The sequence below is a fragment of the Trachypithecus francoisi genome, unplaced genomic scaffold, assembly GCF_009764315.1.
Source record: "Trachypithecus francoisi isolate TF-2019V2 unplaced genomic scaffold, Tfra_2.0 Lachesis_group17, whole genome shotgun sequence".
Classification (NCBI taxonomy): Eukaryota; Metazoa; Chordata; class Mammalia; order Primates; family Cercopithecidae; genus Trachypithecus; species Trachypithecus francoisi.
Window position 1 is genome coordinate 83,065,439 of NW_022681462.1, and position 20,942 is coordinate 83,086,380.

At 52.8% G+C, this 20,942-nt stretch overlaps 1 protein-coding gene across 7 annotated transcripts in view; it reads left to right on the top strand.

Moving 5' to 3' along the window:
- The window catches only part of DNMT3A (DNA methyltransferase 3 alpha), a 112,193-nt gene that overhangs the window by 17,752 nt on the left and 73,499 nt on the right, over positions 1-20,942 (top strand). For 6 of the 7 annotated variants that reach the window (XR_004428464.1, XR_004428465.1, XM_033176377.1 and 3 more), the window contains exon 2: positions 9,563-9,811. Coding sequence is in view for 5 of the 7 variants with exons in the window: in XM_033176377.1 (XP_033032268.1) it covers positions 9,749-9,811 (63 nt within the window). In the remaining 2 variants the exon portion in view is untranslated. Of the gene's footprint in view, positions 1-9,154; positions 9,386-9,562; positions 9,812-20,942 lie in introns of those variants that run through there. The other variant, XM_033176374.1, reaches the window with a different exon arrangement.

Genomic DNA, 20,942 nt, shown 5'->3' on the forward strand with positions numbered 1-20,942 from the left:
AGCTGGTGGTTTGGGTGCAAGTGATGTTTTGGAAAGTCAGGGCGATGGAATAGTGATGGCCATCTCACTGGAAAATGGCACCAAGACCTCCCTCCCTCTCCCTCCTCCTTATCCGTCTCCAGTCTTATGACCACGAGAGGCTGTGACAGGAGGGGGAAGAGTCGACAGATAGACATCTCTGTCTAGGAGGTCTCCTCCGCTTTCTCCTGGCCCCCAGCTGACCCCCACCCTAGCAGATGATTGGGGCACAAGAAGCTCTGCTGCCTTCTGTCACCCGCAGGACCCATTTGCACCTCCTCCTAAGCTCAAGTAGGAAATTTAGCCATGGGACTGTTATCTGTGGGCCAGGGTCACCCCAGAGGCAAAAAGGGTTGATCATGGCGCTGGCTGGCTCTGAGATCTGTGTTTAGCGCGCCCATTCATGACCAAGAACTGCCACGTTTGCAAGGGGTCCCGAGTCACATGGACCTGGATTCCTAATCCTGCCCTGGGACTTTCCGGCTGTGCTACCCTAGAGAGACACTAAACCTCTTTAAGTCTCCGTGTCTTCTCTAAAATGGGGATAACAATAGGACCTGCTTCATAGGATTGTTTTGAGGATTCAACAGGACAGTGCATGTTCCTTAGCACAGTGCCTGGCACACGGTAGGTGCTCAGGAAATAGCTGCATGAATGAATGAGTGAATGACCACTGCATTGGGCAGGGCATTGAATACTGTGATTAGAAAGCTGCAGTGCCCTCCTTCCCCGCTCCCGCTGCAGACAAGCCTGACCAGGAAAGAGAGACTGACTGGAAACTTTGTTTTCTGGCCAGCCTGTGCCCAAAGTTAATATAGATCTGCAGCAGTCACATGCTGATTGTGGATTGTGAGAGAGGGAGTGGAGAGCTGTGAGCTTCTGAGTGGGACGGACCTGGACTGTGTCTGGCTCCACCCCTTACCCACTGTGTGACCTTGGGCAGTTTTATTAATCTCTCCATACCTCATTATTCTCATCTGGAAAATGGGGATAAAAATAGTACCCACTTCAAAGGGTTGGGGTGAGGTGTGAGGATTAATGAGATGTTGACATTGTAAAGCTCTGCTCACGGGGCCTGGCATGTCAGAGGAGCTTAAGTACAAGCTCCTGCCTGAGCGAAGGCCACTTAGAGGAACTCCAGGGATTTCAAGAAAGGAGAGAAATCTGCGGGCTGGTTGAGTCTGAGAGTCATCATCGTTAAGATTTATTGAGTACTTTCTCTCTGCCAGGCGCTCTTGGAAGCATTTTTAGGGCATTCCGTTTTAATTTTCACAGCAGCGCTGTGAGGTGGAGAGTTCTTTCCCCCACTCTACAGCTGAGAAAACTGAGGCACAGTTTTGCCTCAGGCCACACAGCTGGTAAGATATAAGGCCAGTGTTGGAAGCCCCACAGTTGGCCTCCCAGAGAGCCCTGGAGGGGACTGAGATTGGCCCTTAGGTCAAGAGGGTGTCAGCCACAAGTCATAGACTCATACCAAAGTAGTGAAAGCTCACAGCACCCGGAAGTTCAGAGATGTATGTCCCTGCCTCCAGAAACAGCAAGACCAGGGGCCCAGACAGTGCCTTCAATGCTTTATCCCTCTGTCTTCATCTCTGAGCTCTTCATTCTCAGGCAGGCTCACCCACATGGCGGGAAGACAGCAGCCGGCAGCCCCTGACTCACATCGACCGTGTTAGCATCTTTCCATCGCATTGGTGAAAAGGTTCCAGGGAGGCCTCTGATTGGCTCTGCCTGGTCACATGCTCACCCCTTGCCTGGGGTGGGTGTTGAGGTCAGCACAGGCACAACCAAAACCCCTTGAGGAGCGTTTCCCACCAGGAAGGAGGGGAAGGCGTCTAGGTAGAGCAGAACAACCAGAGTCCACTAGAGGAAAAGGAGAATTCAAGCAGAGGGAGGGAGAAGGACCTGCTGCAGAAATGCTCAGATATTTTTCAGCCGTTCAGACAGAGAACTTGAGATGGAGTAGAAGGGGCTCTTGGGGTGAGAATATTGGGATCGTGTTTGGTGGAGTGAGGATTTAGGTTTGTGGGCCATGACAGTTTTGATTTTGGAAGAGGATAATTATGTGCAAGCCCTTGTTGAGGAGAGACTGTGGGGTGGCAGGGGGGCCAGCAGTCTCTCAATCTGAAGATGGAGAGGAGGCTCGGGTGGTCATCTCGGGGGTGCTGATGAGGCTGGGGTTGGTGAGGAAGTGGGGACGGCAGTGGGGACAGTGTGGTGCAGGGGAGCAGCCCTGAGGCTCCAGGAGATGTTGGAGATGTGGCTCTTTGGTCTGAGAAGGGGCTGAGTGAGCGGGGGTTGTGGTTACGGATGCAGGCAGCACTGACTTGCACTGCCCATGGGCTGGACGCAGTGGGAATGATGCGTTTGTAGGATTAAACATTTCGTGAGGGTGGGGGTGGAGAGGGAGGTACCAGTGTTGTAGCTGGTGATGGAACTCTGTGTGGGTGTGAGGAGCTGATGATGGTTATTCTGTGGGACGTGATGATTTCATAGAACAACAGAGGTGGAAAGGCCTCAGCTACGCTCTTATTTATAGAGGAGGAAATGGAGGCCAAATGCAACTGATGGCTGCAGTTGGGATGTAAGCCCTTTCTCCCATCCCCACTCTCTGTTTAAAAATTCATTTTTATTTACTCACAGTAGTACATGCATATAATTTAAGAAGTCGAATAGTACTAAAACCTCCTAACAACATGCAGTGATTCCTTGCCTACTCCTACCCTTATCCTCTTCTCAGAGGCAACCGTTTTCGATTCTCTTAGCTGTTTCTTCCAGCAATTTTCATCTCATATTTCTGAGTAAAGTGCATATTTTTGATTCATCTATTTAGACATTTTCCATTGATTTCCTATTTAGTAGATCCTCTTACGTGCCCAACCTTTCTACTCTTCAACCATCCTCCCTAAATATTGACAATACTCTTTTTATATTGTTTCGAAAAATTGTTGTTGGTTGTTTTGAGACAGGATCTCGATCTTTGCCCAGACTGGAGTGTGGTGGCACAATCACAGCTCCCTACAGCCTTGACCTCCTGGGCTCAAGTGATACTCCCACATCAGCCTCTTGAGTAGCTGGGACTACAGGCATGTGCCACCACACCCTGCTAATTTGCTAAATTTTTGTAGAGACAGGATCTCCCTGTGTCACCAGACTGGTGCCAAGTGACCCTCCTGTCTTGGCCTCTCAGAGTGCTGGGATTACAGGCATGAGCCATCGTGTCCAGCCTCAAAAATGTTTTGTGTATCTGGTTGCCAGAATAATGGCCCCCCTAAGATGGCCAGGTCCTAATCCCCTGGACCTGTGAATATGTCACCTTACATGGCAAAAGGGACTTTGCAGATGTGATTAAATTAATGACCTAGAGATGAAGGGATTATCCTGGATTATCTGGGTGGGCCCAGTGTAATCAGAAGGGTCATTAGAAGTGAAAGATGGAAGTAGTCAGAGCAGGAGATGTTGATGAGGCAGAGAGTACTGTGATGGGAAAAGACTGTCCATTGCTGGCTTTGGAGTTGGAAGGGGACCATGTGGCAAGGAATGAGGGCAGCCTCTAGATGTTGCAAATGTCAAGGAAATGGATTCTCCCCAGAGCTTCCAGAAAAGAATGCAGCCCTGCCAACATCTTGAGTTTAGCCTAGTAAGGAGAATCTTTTTTTTTTTTTTTACTACTGACTTGTAGAATTGCAAGATAATGTGTTGTTTTAAGGCATTAATTTTGTGGTACATACAGAAGTAATTTGTGTGTACATACATGCATATATACATGTATACACACACATGTTTATTAAACCTACATACAGTGTTTATTTTATTATTTCAATGCAACTATTATTCACAGTTGAACCTTGTGGCATACTATAATGGTTTCTTTTTACTTTTTTTTCCTGAAGTTAATAATTACCTTGTTTTTCATCTGCCTTATTTTTTGTACCTGTTGCTAATTCCTACCACAACTTCTAATTTAATTTTTCTGTAACAATACTGTTTCCTTAAGTCTTCTTTTTCTTTTTCTCTTTTAAACTGACACATAATAATCGTGCATATCTATGGGGTACAATGTGATGTTTTAATACATGTATACATTGTGTAATGATCAACACAGGGTAGTTGGTATACCCATCACCTCCAGCATTTATCACTTTTTTGTCGTGGGCCTACCACACTTTCTAATAGCCATCAGTATTGCTTTCCACACGGGCAATCACAGCAGGTAAAAGATGTTTCAGTTCCATTTTTTAAGTTATTTATCCTCTTTCACTCTGGGCCGGTTGCTTTCTAGGCACATTGTAGCTGGTGTTCTGTGACTTCCTTTTGTGGTCATCTTTGGAATTCCCATTACTTTCCAGTTGGAATCTCTGTTTTCTGGCTTTCGTGTCCTCTTCTTGCTTGGCTCACTCCCCTCATTAGAGTACATCTTCCAGGACACGCATCTGTCCATATCAAAATCCATTCATGGCTGGGCATGGTGGCTCACGCCTTTAATCCCAGGACTTTGGGAGGCCGAGGCAGGTGGATCATCTGAGGTTAGGAGTTTGAGACCAGCCTGGCCAACATGGCAAAACCCCGTCTCTACTAAAAATGCAAAACTTAGTGGGACATGGCGGTGGACACCTGTAATCCCAGGTACTTGTGAGGCTGAGGCAAGATAATTGCTTGAACCCAGGAGGCAGAGGTTATGGTGAGCTGAGATTGTGCCACTGCACTCCAGCCTGGGCTAGAAAGCAAGGGTCCAAGAAAGAGAGAGGGAGAGAGAGAGAGAGAGAGAGAGGAAGGGAGAGAGGGAGGGAGGGAGAAAGGGAGGAAGAAAGGAAGGAAGGAGGGAGGGAGGGAGGGAGGGAAGGAAGGAAGGAAGGAAGGAAGGAAGGAAGGAAGGAAGGAAGGAAGGAAAGAAAGAAGGAATCTTTTCAGTTCCTGGGTTTAGATAGCAGAGTATGGCCACGAGCGATACCTGTAGTTTTGTCAGGTAAAAAGACAGTTGGACAGCAGAGGGCATGGTGATGACGGCACTAGTGCCCTAGTCTCAGTGGGAAGGCTGACCCTCTCTGGCTCATGCCGGGTGACTGGCGTGTGGCCTCTTTTTCCCTTCATCCTGGAGCCTCCCTTCCCATCTCTCCTGTGCTGGATCTTCTGCGTATTAGAGGACATCGTCCTGTCCTTCCTGGGAAAGGAGCGTGGGGCCTGATATGTCTGAAGATGTCTTTACTGGGGCCCAGCACAGTGACTCAGGGCTGTAATCCCAGCACTTTGGGATGCTGAGGTGGGAGGATCACTTGAGCCCAGGAGTTCAAGACCAGCCTGGGCAACATAGTGAGACCCTATGTCTATTTAAGAAAAAAAAAAGGCACCTTGCGTGGTGGCTCAAGCCTGTAATCCCAGCACTTTGGGAGGCTGAGGCCGGTGGATCATCAGGTCAGGAGATCAAGACCATCCTGGCTAACATGGTGAAACCCCGTCTCTACTGAAAATACAAAAAATTAGCCGGGCGTGGTGGTGGCTGCCTATGTAGTCCCAGCTACTTGGGAGGCTGAGGCAGGAGAATGGGATGCACCCCTGAAGTGGAGCTTGCAGTGAGCAGAGATTGCACCACTACACTCCTCCTGGGAGGAGTGAACCTCCTCCGGAGGAGAAAAAGAACCTCCCGGGAGGCGGAGGTTGCAGTGAGCCAAGATCACACCACTGCACTCCAGCCTGGGTGACAGAGCAAGACTCCATCTCAAAAAAAAAAAAAAAGAGAGAGAAAATTTGAAAAAAGGGCCAAGCGTGGTGGCTCACGCCTATAATCCCAGCACTTTGGGAGTCTGAGGCAGGTGGATTACGAGGTCAGGAGATTGAGACCATCCTGGCTAACACAGTGAAATCCTGTCTCTACTAAAAATAGAAAAAAATTAGCCGGGCGTGGTGGCAGGCGCCTGTAGTCCCAGCTACTTGGGAGGCTGAGGCAGAATGGCATGAACCCCTGAAGTGGAGCTTGCAGTGAGCGGAGATTGCACCACCGCACTCCAGCCCGGGCGACAGAGCGAGGCTCCATCTCAAAGGAAAAAAAAGAAAATGTCTTTATTTTATTCTCACACTTAAATGATAATTTGGCTGAAAATAATTCTAATTGGAAGATTGTTTTAAGATTTGGTTTATTCTTTAATAATTTTGGTTGGGCACAGTGGCTCACACCTGTAATTCCAGCACTTTGGGAGGCCAAGGCAGGTGGATCACTTGAGGTCAGGAGTTCAAGACTAGCCTGGCCAACGTGGCGAAACCCCATCTCTACTAAATACGAAAATTAGCCGGGCGTGGTGGTGCATGCCTATAATCCCAGCTACTCGGGAGGCTGAGGCAGGAGAATCGCTTGAACCCGGGAGGCGGAGGTGAGCCGAGATTGCGGCATTGCACTCCAGCCTGGGCAACAAGACCCGAAACTCTGTCTTAAATAAATAACCTTCCTCTCCTTGGTTTTGATATATCATCTTTGTTTTCAGCTGTGCCAAGTGACTCTGTGCAAAGACCCCCTATTTTATGCCCTCCAGTGACTACAGATAAACCTTCAGACTTGTAGAGGAGGGTCTAGGAATTCATTTATCTCACTCAGCCTCTCGTTTCTCACACACACATCCTCTTCAGCCCTAGTCCCAGAGTACCTGATGCTATCATATAAGCATCTGTTGAAGACTGTGTTATATATCAGTATTCACACGCCTGTCTGAAATTTGGCTGTCACAAGTCTGCTTTCCAGATTCCACAATTTTGTTGGTGGTATTCCTTCTCTTGTTCAGCCTAATCTTGTAATTTTATGTCTTCTTAAAAAAGTCTTTTGGCCAGGTGTGGTGGCTCATGCTTGGAATCCCAACACTTTGGGAGGCTGAGGTGGGAGGATCCTTTGAAGCCATGTGTTCAAGACCAGCCTGGGCAACATAGGGAGACCCTGTTTCTACAAAAAAAAAAAAAAAAAAAAAATCCAGGAGGTGTGGTGGTACATGTCTGTAGTCCCACCTACTCAGGAGGCTGAGGCGGGAGGGTCACTTGCACTTGAGCCTGGGAGCTTGAGGCTGCAGTGAGCTGTGATACTGCCACTGCATCCAGCCTGGGTGACAGAGCAAGAACCTGCTCTAAATAAACAAACAAAAGATGTTTCTACTGCACTGAATTTAGAAGGTAGTGAGCCTTGGTATGCATATTCAAAGCTTTCAGTTCTTTTTCCGCAACAGTTTTATAGTTGAAGCAGTGGAGATGGTGATCCTATCAGCTGTGATACGAAGATGTTTTCATGGTGGGATTCCTTGAAATTTTTTAAGTGGCTGTTACAAACATTATTCATGATCACTGTGGATTCTAAAAGGAGGAAATAAAAGCTGCTTTTCATGGTGGTAGCGTTCTCAGCAAGGGTTTTTTGGTGGCGATGGTGGTTGCAGTGCAGCCCTTGGCCCAGGTGGGGAGAACGCTTTGGTATTGGAAGCAGCCAGGGCTGTGCGGTGAAGGACCGGAGTGGTGGACGCCTGCTGCTGTGTTGGGACTGTGGGCCCAGGAGAGCCCACTCCCCATGGCTGGGCTGCCTGAAGGAAGAATGAAGCCTCTAAGGGTAGATTGGCCAGTCAGAGCTATTAATAGAAGGGGTCTTGCTCTCCCATTTCATTGGTGGGGAAACTGAGGACTGGGGAAGCCTCCATCAGGAGTAGATCCCACCCCTACAGACTTCGGGCTCAACGTTCTTTCCAACCATACGCTGCCCCTCTTAGCTTCTGACCCTTTTGAAGGTTTTGGTTTTGGGGTGGCTGGAGATGTCTGTGGTAACAAATGGGAGTGGGGCTTGACAGGGAATCATTGGCTGCTAAGGGCTGGGAGCCGTGCGCTTCTGAGTTGGACCAGTTCTCTGCTGGGATCTTCAGAGTTGCTTCTGTGGTGTGTGTTGGGGGACGTGAACCCAACCCCTCACAGCTTTAGTGTCAGAGAGATCTGAGTTCATGCGTCTGATGGGTCCTGGTCTTGTCGATCTTAGCGTCACCTGTAAACTGGGCACAGCACAGCGGCTGCCTGGATGCAGAGCACGAGCCAGGCCCTGAGTGGCATGTGGCCCATGGAGCTGCTCTCCACTGCCGTTCACCTTCTCAGGGACCCCGGGCACCGAACCTTCGGGCACCAAACCTTCGTTGAGCCCAGCGCTGCGCTGCGCCTGGGGGTATGGGGAATAGACGCTGAGCCTGGGGGTATGGGGAATGGACCCAGTGCACCTGGGCTGCCTCAGGGCTTAGCTGTGGGGCAAGCCCACTTCCAGCCTTTCTGGGTTAATCTGATGGAACCCTTCCTGTCCTGGCCCTAAGAAGCTCCTCCCGCCAGCTCCTTCCTCCCACTCCCCCCTGGGGCAGAGCCAGGGCTGGGGCACCCACTACCAGGCAACAGTGCTCCCCTGGAGAAAGGGGCTGGGCCTGTGGGAGAGCCAAGCCTGCGCTGTCTCCCGGTCCTGGTTTTCCAGGGAGCCCTGGCTGGAGGGGGATGGGAGGAGAAGGCCAGGAGGGAGGGGGAGCTGGGGAAGCAGAACCAGGAACTGGAAGGGGAAGGGTGTGGGTGGGCCCAGATCCAGCCTGCCTCCCTCTCTCCCTCGCCTGCCAATCCCCTCCTGGGCCCTGGCATACTCGAGGCAGGGGCTTGGCGGCCGCCTCCTCCGGGGGTGGGGAGCAGGGGAGCTCTTGTGGGTCTCTGAGTGAGGGGGCTGAGGCAGCAACACCCCCACCCCAGCTGTGGCCTGAGCTGCAGGCTTTGTTATTTCACTGGCTTGAGGCCTACACCTGGAGCAGAGGGAAGAAAAGCCCCTAAAACTCAGCCATGTGGGTTCAGAGGACCCCTCAAGCCTACCAGCTCTGCAGGCAAATGGGGCTGGTTCATGGGATGGGGGAAGAGAGCAGCCTCACTCCTGCCTCAGTGTGGCCGTGACCTGTGGCCTTGGCCGTGGCTGTGGCCGTGACGGTGGCCTCGGCCTCTCCCTCCTAGGCCAGAGCCAATCAGGCCTGCAGCCTGAGCTCAGACCTCAGCTTTCTCTGGGCCCAGGCGCCGGTCCTGAAGTGAGGTGACATTCATTTCACTACATCCTGTGACTGCACTCACTTCCTCCACGTGGCGGGAGGTGTGGGGGTGGGGGTGAGGACAGATTAGAAGGAAAATGTAGCCGGGCTGGGGGCCTCTGGGGGAGGCTGGGATTTCCCAGGGGCTGGTTGGGGTGGGAGGGAGGATGCGGGAAGCTTTCAAAGGAGAGAGCGGCTGTGAATGAAGAGAAGGGAGGAGGCGGAGGCAGCTGGAGGTCCCAGAAGTGGCACCCATTGGCCGCAGCGACACGGAGGGGAGACTGCTGCCACGTCCAAGGCTCTCAGAGGCTGCTGGGGTAGGAGGTGGCCCTGAGGGGAGCCTGCCTTGGTTTCTTTGCTCTCTGGGGTGCTGGTGAGGCCAGGAGGAGGAGCAAGACCCCAGGTCTCCTAGGTCAGGTGTGGCCCTGGGCTGAGGGCCTGACCCAGGGAGGGTGGGGTGCTCCGCCTCACTGATCCTCTTCTCTCCTCCACAGGTGGAGCCATCGAAGCCCTCACCCACAGGCTGACAGAGGCACCGTTCACCAGAGGGCTCAACACCAGGATCTATGTTTAAGTTTTAACTCTCGCCTCCAAAGACCACGATAATTCCTTCCCCAAAGCCCAGCAGTCCCCCAGCCCCACGCAGCCCCAGCCTGCCTCCCGGCGCCCAGCCGCCCGCCATGCCCTCCAGCGGCCCCGGGGACACCAGCAGCTCTGCTGCAGAGCGGGAGGAGGACCGAAAGGTGAGCAGTGGGCTCTGCTGGGGACCCTCTGGCCTGGGAGAGGGAGAGCCCTGTCCCTACGTGATGACAGCCAGCTCCTCATACTGAGCGCGTGACCACATCACACAGTGCTCACGACAGGGTGTGGGACCATCACATCCCTGTTTGGGTGATGAGGAAACGGAGGCTTGCAGAGGTTCGATTCTGGTGGTGGAGCAGGCATTTGGCTCCAGGAGCCAGGCTTTTAACCACCATGGCATTCGCACAGTGGCTCAAAGCCCAGGTCTGTGCCATTGTGAGGCTCACAGAGGGTTCGGCCTCACAGAGAGTCCCAGAACCTGGATTCCTTCTCAGACCCCCCCTCACTAGCCGTGAGCCTTCAGGTGAATCACTTTCTCTCTTAGCTGCCTCTGTTTCCTTAAGGTGTTCAGTAGCTTCTAGGGGGCCAAAGACAAGTTCTGGGGTGGGGCACAGTAAACACGACTCCGCCGGGGCCCACCCTCCCGCACGGACGGAGGCACAGGCTGGGCTCATTGTGGCGCCAGTGCACTTTGGAGATGGTGATTTCCTGTCCCTGCCCCCCACCCCAGGCTCCAAGTGAATGTAGCTGGGTGATCTTTGGTATGGCTTTTGGCCACGGAGCTGGTGACCTCCATGTTTTCAGAATCTAGTTGGGGGTGGCCTCTCCACCCTTCTGCTGAACTCCAGGTTGTGCCTGAATCAGTCAGAGGAGATTACATCAGACTGACGGGAGTCCCTGCTGGGTCCCCACAGGCTGCCTTGGGACCTTACCAAGCTGTGTCCCCATGATAAGAAAAGCTACCCCTTAATCCCCAGCACTGGACTGTGTTGCCCTCTGTCAATGGAATGGTGAGCTCACTGCCACCCTCCAGGGATCTTATGATGGCCATAGGCCTTCCTGGCATGTCTGTCTGCTGTGCCTCTGTCCACAGTCCCCCCTGCCTGCTCCCCTTCCCGAGTAGCGCTGGATATTGTGATGCTTGGTGGTGTCTGGGAGTAGCCGGGCATGCTCATGGGGCAGCAGTTGGTTCTTTTGCAACAAAGGTGGACAGCTGGCACCAGCTGTGGGGGCCCTGGGCACTCTGGGGCTAGAGGCAGCCGGGCACCCTACCTGAAGGGCATCAGCTCTGAGACCTCCCTCTCGCATGCTCAGCTCCTTCCCGGGTTTACTCATTCTTCAGAGTGTGTTTCTGTTTCCTAGTTTTCCATCAGTGGTTCTGTTTGGTCCTTGGGGACAACTCTTGAGACAAATGGGGCAGGGACAGATGCCCCCGGTTTGCAGATGAGGAAGCTGAGCTCCACTGGGCAGTGGCAGGTCCAGATGAGGGCCTATTCTCCTGCCTCCCGGGCCTGAGCCCTTCCCACAGCACTACCTGCATAGGTCCCGCTAGGGACACACGTATACATCCCAGGAGTGCACATGATGCTCAGGGACCTGCCTTCCCAGCCCAACACCCTGTAGAGCGCCACGGGGGTGTGTGCACCCAGTCAGTCAGAGCAGGCCAGAAAGCCAGCACACACTGCGGCCCACTGGGCAGGGCGCCCGGGCGACTGATCAGTCTCCTCCCCTCTGAACCCACGGGAAAAGAACTAATAGTCCTGGATACCTGCGGACCCCTAGGCTGCTCCCCTTCAGGACTCAAGCAGCATGAAGACCCAGGCCCTTCAGCTGTAGACACCTGCAGCCGCCTGTGCTCTGGAGCGGCAGCTGTGGCCATGGCTGACTCCCTCCCCTTTTTGGGCCTGGCTTGCTTTCTCTGTCGGATAAGGTGACCCTGAGCCTCGCCCCACTCCGGGTCCGATGTCCTGACAGTTGCTGACGCAGCTCCCCATCAATGCACTGGCAGTCACTGGTCAGCTGCTCCCCACAGGTGGGGAGGTGGGGACAGCTGGGACAAACTCCTGTTACTGGACTGTACTCCCACGCCGCTGCTGCTGCTCTGGGCTGCGGAGGCCCAGGCCCCCGCCGATGGACCGCAGCAGGTCAGGATCTGCATTATAATAGTTCAGGATTGAGAAGCAGCGCTGGACCAGGAGTCAGAAATCCCAGGTCCTAGTCCTGAGCATGGCACTTACTGGAGATGTGACTTCAGGGCATCTGGGCTTGTGTTTGCTCAGCTGGAAAATGGGGACAGTGACTCCAGCCTTGCTGTTTTACAGGGTGGTTGTGGAAGTCAGATGAGGTCATGGGCATGGAAGTGACCTGCAGACAGCAAAGTCTGGTCCAATTATGAGGGATTACGATTGCTATTATTATCTACCCATAGTAACTGCTCTGGCTCAAGCGGCAACAAACACACACCCAGCCCTAGATCCCGGTGCTGATAGAGTGTGCACACTCACACACTGGCAGGCAGGGGGTCATGCCAAAAGATGGCAGAAATCTGGATAGACAAGGGCCGGGCCATAGCCAGGCCTCCTCTCCAGCCGCCCACGCCTACACTACGCATGCTGGCTCACCTGGCACACTTCCCTGGCACCTCTGGGCTGGCTCCAGCACCTCCAGGGAGCCGCCTAGGGAGGGTGGGGAGAGCCACTGACAGCCACCACAGCCGCCCATGAAAGCCAGGCCTGCGGCAGGGGTGCTGGTAGCTGCCGAGGGGAAGACACAGGCTTGGTCTGCAGCCCAGGGAGCCTGGCACAGGTGCCAGGGGCACTATGCATGAAGGAACTGTTTGGCAAGCCAGATGGAAGGGGTGTGACCGACCACTGGCCCTTCCACCACCTGGCCCCATGTGGCCTTCTAGCCTCTGCCCCCCCTCTCCCCATCGCCCCCGGCCACGCCTCCATGCACCTTTCACTCCAGCCCCACTCCCATGCTTCCTGGAGTCTCCAGGTCTTTGTTTATGTTGCTCCCTCTGCCGCGTGGGCTCTTTCCCTAATCTCTTCTCCTCCCTGGTCAAAACCTCAAAGCCCAGGCTGTAGTCGGCCTTGTATTACAGTTTGCAGGGGACCAGTGGTTCTCAAAGTGGGATCCCCAAACCAGCAACTTCAGCATCACCTGGGAAGGCGAAGCTCAGGCCCCTCTCCAGACCTGCTGAGCCAGAACTCGGGGGATGGGACCCAGCTGGGCACTGTTTAACCATCCCTCCAAGGGATACTGTTGTGCATAGCTGTTGAGAACTATTGGTGTAGATAACTTCTGCCCACTGCTAGCCTGGAGGATTTTCTTCCATGTGAATCCCCAGGACCTGGAATAGCACAGAGTAGGTGCTCGGGAAATTATTATTATTTTTTGTTTTTTGAGATGGAGTCTCGCTCTGTTGCCCAGGCTGCAGTGCTGTGGCACGATCTCAGCTCACTGCAAGCTCCGCCTCCCGGGTTCACGCCATTCTCCTGCCTCAACCTCCTGAGTAGCTGGGACTACAGGCGCCCGCCACCATGCCCGGCTAATTTTTTTGTATTTTTAGTAGAGACGGGGTTTCACCATGTTAGCCAGGATGGTCTCGATCTCCTGACCTCGTGATCCGCCCACCTCGGCCTCCCAAAGTGCTGAGATTACAGGCATGAGCCACCGCGCCCGGCCATTGCTCGGGAAATATTTTACGGATAGGACGAAAAGGAAAATGAGAGTGGCCAAGACCCTCCCAGAGGAGAATAATCCCGGAGCCCAGGATCAGGGAGGCAGAGTGCAGAGCTGTGGGTGCTGGGCTGAGGCAGCCATGCTGTGGCTGGGAGTGTACAGAGTGGCCTGTGTGTGTCCCCCTGGCACCTGCCGCCTACCCTACCCGCCATCCATATGGTGGGCAGAGCAGGGCTGCTTGGGGAGATGGGGAGGGGGCAGGCCGAGCTCTGGGGCTGTGGTCAGGGCGAGTCAGCTGGTAAATGTTGCCGCAGCAGAGGGAGGGGGCTGGCCTCGTGGAGGGTGGGTGGGGAGGCAAGCAGTGGGGAGGCTGAGAGCTTAGAGGGGAGTATGGAGCAGAGGACGGGGGGTAGAGGGAGTAGGACAGGGGACGAAGAGCAGTCCAAGGGCCACCTCAGATCCCCAAATATGAATCAGAGGGGAGTCCAGAGCCCCAGGCCAGGCTCCTGGTCTCAGTGTCACCCCCTTTCCTCTGGCCTCAGAAACACAATGGCTAAGATGCATTGAATACTGACTCTGTCAGGCGCCATGTGCATACATTATCTTACTCCATTCTTTTTTTTTTTCCGAGATGGAGTCTTGCTCTGTCACCCAGCCTGGAGTGCAGTGGCGCAATCTCAGCTCACTGCAAGCTCCGCCTCCCGATTTCACACCATTCTCCTGCCTCAGCCTCCTGAGTAACTGGGACTACAGGCACCCGCCACGCCCAGCTAATTTTTTGTCTTTTTTTTAGTAGAGACGGGGTTTCACCATGTTAGCCAGGATGGTCTAGATCTCCTGACCTCATGATCTGCCCACCTCGGCCTCCCAAAGAGCTGGGATTACAGGTGTAAGCCACTGTGCCAGGCCTATCTTATTTAATTCTTATAATTGCCCTATAAGGTAGACACTATTATTTTCATCATTCTATCTTATTAAGGGCTAAACTGAAGTTCAGAGAGGTTAAGTCACTTGCCCAGAGTCACACAGCTTGTAAGTGGTAGTGCTGAGGCTGGAATGAGGCTGGCTTCTGTACTCCTTAGGCTGTTTCCTGCGTGAAGGGGGACGGGATGAACAGTGCCTCCTGGCGGTGATGCAGTGAGAATTCATAGTCCTCCCCTGGACTTCTGCTGCAGGAGAAAGCCTTTCACCGCATAATAGCGCTCTTGCCCTTGGGCAGAAGCTGGGGGCACTTCATCTCCAGCAGGAATTGCACACACCACCTGTGTGTACAGGCACACACACCAGATGGAGGTACTGCTGCAGACACGCAGCTTCTTACCGTTTCTTCCTGCCTCCTGCCCTCCTTCTTCCCTGCCTCTCCCTCTCTGGACATACCGCTCCTCTTTTCTTCTCTTCCTCCCTCCCTTTCTTCAGACATAGGTACCTTTCCAGGTAGTTAGCACATAGCAGGGCTCCGCAAGGCTGCTGGATGAACTGAGTGACCGTACTCTGAGGGCCTAGTAGAGGGGTAGGAAGACATCAAGGTGGGTAAGCCATGCCTACCCTCCAGGGGTGGGTGGGGCCTGCTGGGCAGCTCCTCTGATCAAGACTTCTCCTGCCCGTAGTGGAAGCTGCAGCTGGGGTGCATATTTGTGCTAGGGAAACAGTAAGTATGTGTTTGCACGTGTGTGTGTATATGTGTCTGTGGACAGCATTGGGGCTGCGGTTCCTCCTTTCCCCTCCCCATCAAAGTCCAGCCCAGAGGCCTGGCAGCCACTGATTTCTCGTGGGCTCTCTCCGCTCTGGTTTCCAAGTGCAAGGGCCTCCATCCTTGGGTGGGGTCCCTGCCAGTTCCAGTGGCAGTCATTCTTGCTGGCCTCAGTCTGTCACCTGCTCCTGGGCACATTCTGCCTTTCTTGCACTCAGATGCCCCCACATGGTCACTTAGGGCTGGCTCTTTGCTTGACAATGGTTGCTGTAAGGTCATTTCAAAGAGCATCCTTCTTAGTACGTTTAAATAGCTACAGAAAAAGTCGCTGCACCCTCACCTCTTCAGAAACCCACCAGCGATAATGGCGCACACGCTGATCTCGGGGGAGTTAGGAGAGGCCTGGGCGTGCTCAGCAGGTTTGTGATACAAACAGTGCCCATCCCTGAGCTGAGCAGGAGCTACATTTTGGGCTTCAGGTTCTCTAAAATTCTCTTAAATTGGACATTATTACATGTCAAATTTAGTTAACCTTGCAGTCAGTACAGTCTTGGGTGGGGGTTGTTTGGCCCCTGGAGACAGGCTTGTGTTGAAACTGGACTCTGTCACGTGACTTGGCAACATGGCTGTGAGCAGGAAAACGGCTCCTAGTTGGCTTGAGAGGTTCAGACGAGATGGTGTGTGCGAGTGGTTCACACTGGGACATCGCATATGTTAAGTTAGCTTTATAATTTATTTTGGATATCTACCTACCCATCCACCCACCCACCTACCTGCCTACCTACCTACCTACCTGCCTACCCACACCTTGTGGTTTAGACCCACTGCCGCCCTATGAATTGCAGGGGCGCAGGAGAACAGTAGGAAACCATGGGTGGGGACATAATGTGGGCTTAGAGTCCACTGAGAGCCTAGCACGTAGAGGGAATGTTGTCTCTCTTTGGGTCATCAGTCACAAAAGGCCTGAGGTCCCTTTATCCCTTGAACAAAAGTAAAACAAGGCAAGTGATGATGAGACCTAACTCCTGATGCAGGGGCTGTAGATCCCTTCAGGGGCCTAGGTGAGGGGCCATAGTCACTTGGGTCCCTCATGCTCTTAATGGCCAGGTTAGGGATGGAGCCCAGCCCTGCCGAGAAGGTGAACTGCCCAGGGTCAGGGCAGGAAAGGCCAGGCTCAGCTGTGCAGAAAAGAATGGGCTGGGCACAGTGGCTCACGCCTGTAATCCCAGCACTGTGGGAGGCCGAGGCAGGTGGATCACTTGAGGTCAGGAGTTCGAGACCAGCCTGGCCAACATGGCAAAACCCTGTCACTACTAAAAATACAAAAATTAGCCTGGTATGGTGGCATATGCCTGTAATCCCAGCTACTTGGGAGACTGAGGCAGGAGAATTACTTGAACCTGGGAGGTGGAGGTTGCAGTGAGCCAACATCTTGCCATTGCACTCCAGCCTGGGTGACAAGAGCAAAACTCCATCTCTAAAAAAAAAAAAAAAAAAAAAAAGCTGGCCAGGTGCGGTGGCTCATGCCTGTAATCCTAGCCCTTTGGGAGGCTGAGGTGGGCGGATCACCTGATGTAAGGAGTTCAAGACCAACCTGGCCCACATGGTGAAACCCTGGAAAAAAAAAAAAAAAAGGAGTGGAGCTGAGCGGTAGAGCAGCGTCCCAGGATAATTGGGACATGAGCCTTTCCTCTCTGGCACCTGGGCTTGGCACAGGAGGCCTGGTTATGCCCTGCAGCTGCCTCTGCAGAGAGCCACGGGGCATTAGGGATATTCCTTGTAATCATCCCACATAATGTTTTTGCTGCATGGAAGGGCATGCAAAAGAGTGTTCTCTGCATAGTGATTGACTCACTCCATCATCACGATTAGTTAGGAGGCACTCAGAGCAGGATAATGATCAGAGGTTCCTCAACTGGGGCTTTGAGAGGCTATATGGCTACAAAATAGTTTTATCTGGATCTTCCCCTTTATTAAGCAAGGGCTGGCAGAGCTGGGTGTGCTGCTGAAGGAGCAGACATGAATGGGCTTGGTGCCATGGAAGTGGCCACAGGCAAAGCAGTGGCACACTCTACTCTGGGCTCAGCATGGCATCAGGTACTTGTTTACATGTCGTCGTCTCCCTCTGAACTGAGTTTCCTATTTGTTTATCTTTGTATCCAGTACACAGTAGGTGCTCAATAGATTTTTTGGGTGCCCCCCTATGTCTGGCCTTGTGATGGCACCGACACCGCAGAGGTGGACAGGGCTGAGGTATGCTGCTCTGTGGGTGTGAGGTCTGGCCCACCCTGAACCTCCAGAAGACAATGAAGCCCCAGCCAGGTGGACAGGCTATGGACAAGGGGCTGCAGCTCTGGCAGGAGGGCCTGGGAACCAGACGGGCACCAGCATTGTCAGCTATTTAGCATTTTTGGAACATCTCTGTGTGCAAGTACCCAGGAAATGTGGGGGACTCAGAGGCACCAATGAAACACAGCCCCTCCCCTTCAGGAGAGTGGCCTTTCAGGAGGATGGAGGGCTGTCCTCAGTAATTATGACACCACCTAAGCAGTCAATGATTATTTGTTGGATATTGTTGAATAATTGAAATAAAGGGCCAATGAGCCGTGGGAGGTGACTGAGATCAGAAAAAGTAGGGGGCTTTGGAGGGCTCTGGGCCCATGTGCATCTACAGTGATTCCCAGGCCACTGCCTGACCCCTCACGCTGGGATCAGCCTCTGCAGGTTGGCCTGGGCACGGGTGTGCGGCGAGCATATGTGCGTATGTGTGCGGCGTTGGGGTATGCGAGCGTGTGGCTGTGACTTCAGAGCCTGGTGCTGAGGCAGCCCGGGACAGGGCTCTGCCTCTTGCAGAAGCCAGTTTGTTTCACTGAATCCCATGATCACAGACAGTCCCTGGGAGGCCAGCCAGCCAGCTGGCAAAGGCTGTGCATGCTTCTTGTCCCTGGGGGCCCGGGCAAGTAGCTGGCTAGATCCGGCAAGTTCATCCCCTCGACTCAAGCACCAACTTGAGACATCTGCTCTACGGATGCTGGGTCAGTAGCATCCGGTTTAAGTACTGAAGGGAACACACGTATGTCAGGCTGGCTGTCTCTAGGCAAGGGCCTCAAGAGACATAAATCTCTTCTGGGGAGGGGTCCTGTGTCTGGGCACAGCCAGCCCAGAGTGTCTGTGCCTGTGAATGCCAGTGTGCCTTGACTTTGGATTGCCCGTTATCTTTATGGTGTCACTGTGTGTCTGTTGACGTGGTAGAGTATAGTGGCATGTTGCAGTAGAAAGACCCATGGGCTGGTAAATAAAAGATGTAAATTTTGGTTCTAAAGGCCTCCTTTCCTGGCTCTCTGATCCCTGCAAGTCAGATAATCTCTCTGAGCTTCAGGTGTTTCACTTGTGTAATAGAAAAAAATAATACCAGCTCTGCTTTCCATAAAGTGTAAGAATACAATGAAATAACATATATGAAGATGCTTTGTTAATTACCATGTACAGTGCAAATGTGAGAGATTATTACCGTCATAGCCCAGCGCATCAGAATGAGACGTTGTATATGGCTTAAAATAATCCATCCAGTGAGCAGTGTTGAAATGTAGGTCAGATCATAGCCTCAGAAGTTTAGAGAGAGGAACCACCTAATCTCACAGGCCACCAAATGTGAAGGTGCTTTGAAAGCTGCAAAGAATTATATAAATGCAAAGCGACAATTATGTTTAAGTCTAGAAGGGACGTTTTAGTCCTCTTGTTTCCTAATCTGGAATTGTAAAGATCCGAGAGGCACTGGAACCTGGTATACAGTTGTATTTGTACAGGTTTGTAGATTTGTACGTGTACCTCTATTTGCGTCTATGGATTCATGTCAAGCACCTACTCTGTGACAGTCATTCATCAAGTGCCTGCCTTGGACTAAGTGCCTCGGTCTAGGCATTCTGGATGCCAGCATGAGTCAGACACCCATACTTCCCTCAAGGAGCTGACCACTGTCATGCTGGGTAGGGAAACTATAGGAGAGGAAGGGTCTTTCAGCTCAGTCTAGGCAGGGGATGGGAGGAGGGGGGCTAGGGGCGGGGAATCCAGGATATGAGGCTGGAAGAGCAAGTAACAGTTTGCTGATAAACCTGACGGGAAGGTGGTGTGGGCAGAAGGAACAGTCTATGCCCAGGGACTGAGGCTGGAAGCAGTTTGCTTTCGCACTTAGTGCTGTCTGTTGGGACCACAGTGTGGAGAGGAGACGAAGGTGATCCAGCCAAATCCTGGGGACCGTCCTGCACATGAGCTGAGGAGCTTGGCTGGATCCTCCTGGCCCCCGGAAACCCCCATGGCAAGGGTTTAAGCTCTGCAGAGTGGCATAATCAGCTTTGCATTTTGGAAAGCTCCCAGAGCCCTGGTATTGCCACATATCTTGCGGCAGGAGCGCCCGCCAGATGTTGGGCTCTGTGTGGTAGTGAGGGATCGCTGCATATGGTGGGCAGCATGCTGGGATTTGCACGAGGCAAGGAGGGGGTTGGGGAGGATGGAGTGGGAGTGAAGTACGAATCAGGATGTGTGGAGCAGGGGAAGGTAGCAGTTCTTGAGTGACTATCACGTGTCAAACTTTTGCTACATCACCTCATTTAATTCTTATAACATCACTGTGAAGTAGGTATCATCCCATTTTATAGATAAGGAGAGCAAGACTCAGGGAGGTTAAAGAGCTTGAAGTTACTCCTAAGCAAAGAGCAGAGCGAAACTCCCAGCCCGGCTCTGCCCTCTCCAAAGCCTACATGTCTGGAATTTCCGCCCCCCCCTCTGCACTGGAAGTGTGGACAAATTCAATACCCTGGCTTGACAGATGAGGAGACCAACCTGGGCTCAAATCTCTTCCCGCGAACCGTGTTTTTCAGCTGTTCCACGTCACCACAGATCAGATTCTTTTCTTTCAGAGTATTAGCAACGCCTACTAATTGAGGGCTACTTGCAGATTTGATAAGCATATTTTACATTCCTTTGCTCAACCCATCAGCAAAGATATGGAATAAAACAGACCCTGTGACAGATGCAAGAATGAACCACTTGCTACGCTTCCTTGGAGCCGTTGAGGGGCACGGCCCGAGCCATCTGCTTACCCTTCTCGGCGTGTCAGCCCCCTCCCTCTGCAGAGGGAACCTCAGGCAGGCCCAGAGCAGAAGCATCACTTCCTGCTTTGCCCTAAGACTCCATCGAGGAAGAGCTGGTGGAAGAGAACGTGCTTTTCACAACACTGCGATTACGGCCAAATGTCAAGGGGAAGGGCCAGGAGTTGTTCAGACCTGGCTCTCGTGGAGACTCTAAGCATGGCCCAGAAGCATGCGGGGCCTGAATGCTGGGCCAGCCGTGAAGCTCCTTGCACCAGGTGTGGGGTACACAGAGCACCCCTGCCTGGCACTCCCCGCCCTCTCTGGACCTGTCAGGACCTGAAGAGGTGGCCTGGCACCGGGGGGTCCACCCCTCCCCCCTGGGCTGGGTTGCATGGAATTGAATCCAACAGGGAAAAAGATGTGCCAAGCACCTCCAGGCCCCGCACACATGGTGTAGGTGAGAGATGCCAGCAGGACTGCATATGGCAGAGGGGTGGCCTGTAGGGGCCCCCAAAGGCTTTCTCCACATGCCCTATGGAAGCTGGTGCCCATCATGAAATGTCAAGCGTCTTTGTTTTTAGGTCATTGCTGTGTGGTAACTGTGGTTCCCTTTCAGTGATCAGAAGTTCTGGTTGGCTTTCACATCTCGGATTAGTTCACAATGAAAGAAAGTCAAATGAATCCCTCTGTCACAAATGCAGCTTGTTAAAGAAATAGTTTAAAGCCCAGAATTTATGGGCAGTAGGAGTTTTTCCAGAATCTGCCCTAGGCGCTGGGGATTCAGCAGTAAACAAAACAGACAAAGGGGCAGACCTTTTGTGAAGCTGT